The sequence below is a fragment of the Podarcis erhardii genome (genome assembly GCF_964252035.2).
Source record: "Podarcis erhardii genome assembly, chromosome: 5".
Taxonomy (NCBI): Eukaryota; Metazoa; Chordata; class Lepidosauria; order Squamata; family Lacertidae; genus Podarcis; species Podarcis erhardii.
In genome coordinates, this window is record NC_138509.1 from 31,443,877 (window position 1) to 31,449,876 (window position 6,000).

Consider the following 6,000-nt stretch of genomic DNA (forward strand, 5'->3'; position numbering starts at 1 on the left):
ACAGGTTTGCTTTTTTAGTGAAAACGAGATCACTGTAGATAAAATTCAAGGCATGCCTGCTTTCTTGCTCAATTCCTATATACCCTAAGGAACCTTACTGCATTTTTGACCTACAGTATGAAAAATCAGCCCAGACTGGTAGGAGTCTGTGATAAAAGAATGTTGCAAACGTATAATTTGTTTTGTTTTTCAATGATATGATATATAGCCAAGCTGAAGACCCGCAATTCTGTGTACATTGTGTGGTGCTCCTTGATCTAAACTGCAAGCTCATATATTCCTGAATAGATGAAGAAGCTATGTAAATTAACAACAAACCGCAGTGGGAAAGCTTTGAGACAGTCTGAAATAAAGACAAACCACATGAAAGATCCATGTATGTAGGCATCAGTGAACACTACAAATGAAAAGAACTGTAAATGAGGACTAATAAGAGAGGAGATCTCAGAAATGTATGTCTAGAATAGGATGGGGCCGGGGGGGGGGGGGAGAAAGAAGGACGCATGCTTGGAAACAGCTGAGTCCTACTGTTTTACAAAGCCTATTTGTGTGTTTTATCTCCCTTAGATGTTAAAGATCACTACTGAGTACTGAAAATATAGTCATTCTGGATCTGATCCCACATGCAGCCAACACAGATGGATTCCCACCACAACACTCATCCATGTCCCAATAAATTGGCTGGATGTGTATTTTGATACAGGTATGTTCTGCTTATCCACTAGTTGTTGCATATCCTTCACTGTGTGGGACTTCAGCTATATCCATGACTAGATGATGCTTAAAGTGACTTCTTTATCTATTGTTAAGAAAAATCAGAATAATGAAAAACAACAGCTGCTTGTCCAAGATGTCTCAGTGTTCACTCTTTTTGAGGTTGAACCTGAACCTGAAAATGAGGGCATTTTGATTTATGGAAGATAAGCAATGCGTGTTTTCCAGGGGGAAATGGAGTAATCTGCATAGGGTAACATGCACAAGAGAGCAGAGGGTTTTTTGAGTCCATGGGTCCCTTGATCAACTACAGTGGTACCTCTGGATGCGAACGGGATCCGTTCTGGAGCCCCGTTCACAACCTGAGCAGAACGCAACCCACGTCTGCGTGTGCTGTGATTCGCCGCTTCTGTGCATACGCGTGGCATCATTTTGAGTGACTGCGCATGCGGCGAAACCCAGAAGTAACCCTTTCCGGTACTTCCGGGTCGCCGTAGAACGCAACCTGAAAAGATTTAACCTGAAGCGTCTTTAACCCAAGGTACTGTCTTTAACCAAAGAACAGTACATTCTTTCTGCAGTACCCCTGTGGGGCTCAGGTGCCCAGTTATGTCACCCCTTGCCTGCAGAGTTTTTTCAAACACGTTCCCTTGTGAAGTGCTTCCTCAGCCTCCTCTCCTTGAGAGTCCTCCAGGCAGCCACTGCTGCCCCCCTGCCCCAAAGAGATGTGCCTCCTCACACTGCCCCCCACAGGGGCCTGGGACTTTGTCCATTCCCAACAGCAAGGCCTGGGAGGCAGGCGGGCTGAATCCCTTGCCTGCTTACTCCGAGGCTGCCTCAGCTCCTGGCAACCAGAGCCCCATGGCCAAGAGGCACCATTCATCTGGGAAGCTTGTAGCCAGGGCTGCTGCAACAAACAGCTCTGCAAGCCTTTGGGAGACACAAGAAGGTATCAGGAGGGAAGGAAGGAAAGAGGGATAGAGGCCAGTGTTGCCCGCAGCACCCCTGGCCATCATTCAAGGCACCCCAGTTGAACTGGCTGAACACCACTGCTCTAGAGAGTAATCTAATTTCTCATGTTTATTCTACTTGCCTTTATTAATCAAAGCTAAAAGCACTGAAATGGCCAAGCTTACCTAATATCATAATTTCAATTTGTATCCATTAATTGTCACAAATTTATAAAAGGGGGGGGGGTCAAATTTTTCACCTCACAACACTGGAGCAAATTCATGCACAGTCTTAAACTTTTAGGCACTATTAAAAACAGATGGTGAGTCTCATGAGCATGGATTGTATCAGGGTGGATTTGATTTACATCACAATTTAAATCACTAGTCAGTAAGACTTGATTTAAATCATTTTTTTTACAGAAAGACTCATTCTTGCTGGTATAATCTTAATATTTACAACCAGATGAAGGTTTCATTTTTGGAATAATAAATTTTCAGAGTAGTTTTTACAGTTATATCAAAAATTACTTATTTGGTTATACAGATAATTATGAAATTATTGTGAGATTAAGTTAACTGTTTATATTTGGACAACTTTTCTGCTATACTTTATTGGAAGGAGAAAAATACGGTAATAATTTCCTTAATAACAATTTAAACAATTTATTTAACTAAAACAATAGCATTATAGCATATGTATCTATGTTTGTTAACTGATGCAGTTAAAACAATTAAAAAAAAACAAACAACTTAGGCTGAGTTTTAGCACACATGAAAAACTTAAAACAAATCCTTATTTCCTGATGGACAGCCTTTGGACTATAATGTAACTTAAACAGAAAACTATCTTTGGAAAGATTTTTCCTCCAAAAGCATTTTATTTTAAAAATCCAATTTAAATTGAAAAAAAAAATCTGATTTCTTTGATTATTATTTTTTAATTACTGATTTTTATCCACCCTGGATTGTACGCAAGTGTTGGACATGCAGAGAAGTGACAGCATGCATCTGCCACATTTGCAGTGTGGAAGGATGGGATCACACCTCTGCTCGACCATCCTTCGCCACAACATGTCAGGCTGCATTTTAAAAAGAAGGATTTCGACATAGGACAAGGCCTGGATCATTTTTACCACATGCCCAAACTCAGCCCATATGCTTCACATATGGTCGGTGTCCTGCACAGGTATCACCTCTGGACAAGAGAACCTGTGTACACGGTCACATGTACCAAATGCATGCAACCATTTCCCCCTGCATACATGCAGTGGGAAGCTACAACTGGCAACATAAAGCACTCAGCAGGACTTAGGATCGATGTTGTGTTTGTTTGTTAGTTAGTTAGTTTGTTTTTTAAAAATCCATTTATTTAAAAGTTACAGTACAGTTTTGTCCACTGCCATAATATCACATAATGATCAATGTTAATTCTCTATATTCACCTATGGACAACCTTTGGGCCTACAGGTGAGAGAAAAGATGTTGCCACGCCCACTTTTAGTTCTGGCCCCACCCACCATGAGCTCTGCCCACTGCCAGCATGTGAACCCTGACCAATGGCCCCCAGGCTCTTTGGGGGGGGGCGTGTTGCCTAATCCTGATGGATGCAATCCTCTTTGGGCACTCAGTCATCTGAGGAAAGAGCAGAGTGTGTTGTGCACAGCAGAAATTTATGGGTACTGTACACTCTGCCGTGATTTTCCAACTGATACGTCAAAAGCAGGAATCACCAAAAGTGCAGCTGCCGTGCTACAAGTTCACACAATAGACTTTGCTGTACAACTATGGAGAAAACAACCCCAAAAAGAATATGAAAAGCAGCCTTTTTATTTTCTACCAAGTGCCAAGCTGGGCACAATAGTTGGTTTTCTGCCCATGCAAAAACACCAGTTTCAACCATCAAGCCCTTAGCCTTTTCAGGGTAATAATCTCTGCCTTTCAGCCAAGCTTTTAGAATGGAGCAGGGAAACCAGTGTGGGCTAACTCAAGATATTCCCCAGAAAGACTCTTTTGAAAAGGATACATTTAAAGTATTCTGTTTTTTAAAGGATTTTTAGGGCAGGCCACTTTTATCTGCCCGCCCCCCCCCCTTCACTTCCTGTTTTGTAAACTCTCTACTGAGAAAGTAATCTCTGTTCCATTCCATTCTCCACTCACTAGCTTTTGTTTTAATACCAAACACACGCAGGGTGCCCATCTAACCACTTCCCCAGTCTGGGTACTTTCCTATTTACCATTAGGTATAGGTAAGGGGGAAGCAGATGGAGTGGAAAGAGGGAGGGAGGGAAAGAGAAAGAAAGAGTGGGAGAGAGAGAGAGTTGTGGAGAGAAAACAGGAAAGACAAACAGGGAAGTTATCCAGAGATCTAAGAGAGCAAAGCACAAAAGCATTACGGGGAGCGAGTTCAGCAAGGAAAAGCTAACGCCAGGCTTTGAGATCAATCTGGAAACAGGGAGATGAATAAGACCCATGGAGAAGTCCAGTACTTTGTTTTATAAGGGGAGAGGGTGGGCGGCGGGGAGGAGACCAAGGATAGGGGAACCTGTGGCCTTCCACATGCGAGAGGACTACATATCCCATCATCCATAAACACTGATGGCAAATGCAGCCCACCAAAGGACCACAGGTTCCCCACCCAAGGGGTAGACCGTCCCTCAGACTGATCTGCAAAACATAGTGATGGGGGTGGGGAGGGGAGGTCCTGAGACTGGCTGAGCTTATGAACAGAGAAGACTGAAAGACCCCCAAGCAGAAAATCCGTACTGGTTCCCATTCGATTGGGGGGGGGGGGTATCCGACGACGTCTCGCTCACTTGCCCCACCATCCCAACCTGACCTTGGAAAAGTTGGTTCCTGGCTTGGCATTCTATCCCCCTACCTACCTACCTACCTACCTAGCGCCGCCTCCTCGGCGCACTGTTTACAGGAGACGGCCCAAGCGCCTAGTGGTTGGGCTCCTTCTCTCCCGACGCTCCCCTCGGCGCCCCACCACACGAGTCGATCCCCGCGGGCTAGGCGTGTGCACACGAGAGGGTGCCAAAGTGCCGTGTCTACTACTCCCGGGAGCGAGAGGGGCTCCGGAGAAGTTTCCCCTGGAGTGGGGGAGCGCGGGGAACGGGGAAAGCGGAGCGAAAGTTTGACGAAACTGGAGCAGGGGACCCGAGAAGGGATGGAGAGGAAGGAGCCGCGCGCGCGCCACCAGCACCCCCTCGTCCGGCGGGTCCCCCAAATAAGTGAAACAAAACCAGAGAGGAGCTGCGGGGACGACACAAAGACTCACCATGGTTCTCCACAGCCTCTCCGGGCAGCCTTTGCACGCGCGGGGTCAGCGAGGGACGCTGCTGTTGTTGTTGTTGCTACTGCTGTTGTTTGTGTTGCTCAACTAAATCGGCCTGAGCGTCGGGCGGAGAGCTGGGCTTTGCAAAAAAAGGAGGAGGCGGAGAGCGGCCACCCCAGCCTGCCTCTCTTTCTCTGCGCGTGACTGGACAGAGAGCGAGAGGGAGAAGGAGAGGGCGGGCAGGAGAGAGAGGAGTCTCCGGCGCGGCTGTGATTGCAAGAAGCGCCACCGCGCGCCTCTCCGGGTGCCGGCCCGGAAGCAGGCCTAGGCGCCCTCGCCGCCTCCGCCTCGAGTAGCTCGCTCGCTCGCCACAGGCCTTGGCAATCACAGCGCCCTCTGCCGCAGACCCGCTGGGTCCAAAGGCCGCGGAGCCGCACGCTCGCTTTGTCCCTCGCCCGGGCGAAAGCGAAGCGGGCAGGGGACGCAGCTGCCAGGGGAGCCTTGGGCGCGCGAGGGGAAGCGCTGGCTAGAGCAGGACGAAGACACATCTCACCGCCGCCTGCTAGAGCTAGGGTGGGGTAGGGGTTAGAGTGGGTCGGAGGGAGACCCGGGTTCAAAGGCTCACTCTGCCACGAAAGCTCACCCGTAGGCCGGGGGCTGCCTCTCTTCTCAGCCTACCCCTCATAGACTTGTCTTGTTTTGAGGATAATTTGGAAAGTAAAGGGAACTATGCTGCCTTGAACTTCTTGGAGGAAAAGTGGGGTCTAAATACAATAAAAGGATAATAAACAAACATGACCTGACAGCAGCAGCGCTTGCCCCCACTCGTGGGCATGTTTTCCGATACTGGAGGTTGTGCTTGGCATAACCTTATCCTCCATGATTTGTCAATTTTCTGCTTAGGAAAGTGGGGAGAGGTGATGACCCAAAATGCTAAACACCACACTGCATGCACCTGACAAAGTGGCCTCTCTGACCCAGGAAGACATGCTCAAATAAAAGTGAGAGGGTTTAAGGTGTTAGCAGACACTTGGTTGGTTTGGCTGTTACAGGCTA

The 6,000-nt window shown here is 47.4% G+C and overlaps 1 protein-coding gene across 1 annotated transcript in view; it reads right to left on the reverse strand.

Moving 5' to 3' along the window:
• SGPL1 (sphingosine-1-phosphate lyase 1) overlaps nt 1–5,139 on the reverse strand; it is a 35,435-nt gene extending 30,296 nt beyond the window's left edge. Inside the window, exon 1 of the mRNA XM_081861868.1 lies at nt 4,948–5,139. Within this exon, the coding sequence (XP_081717994.1) occupies nt 4,948–4,950 (3 nt within the window). The 5' untranslated portion in view covers nt 4,951–5,139. The remainder of the gene's footprint in view (nt 1–4,947) is intronic.
• Nucleotides 5,140–6,000: the final 861 nt, after the last annotated feature.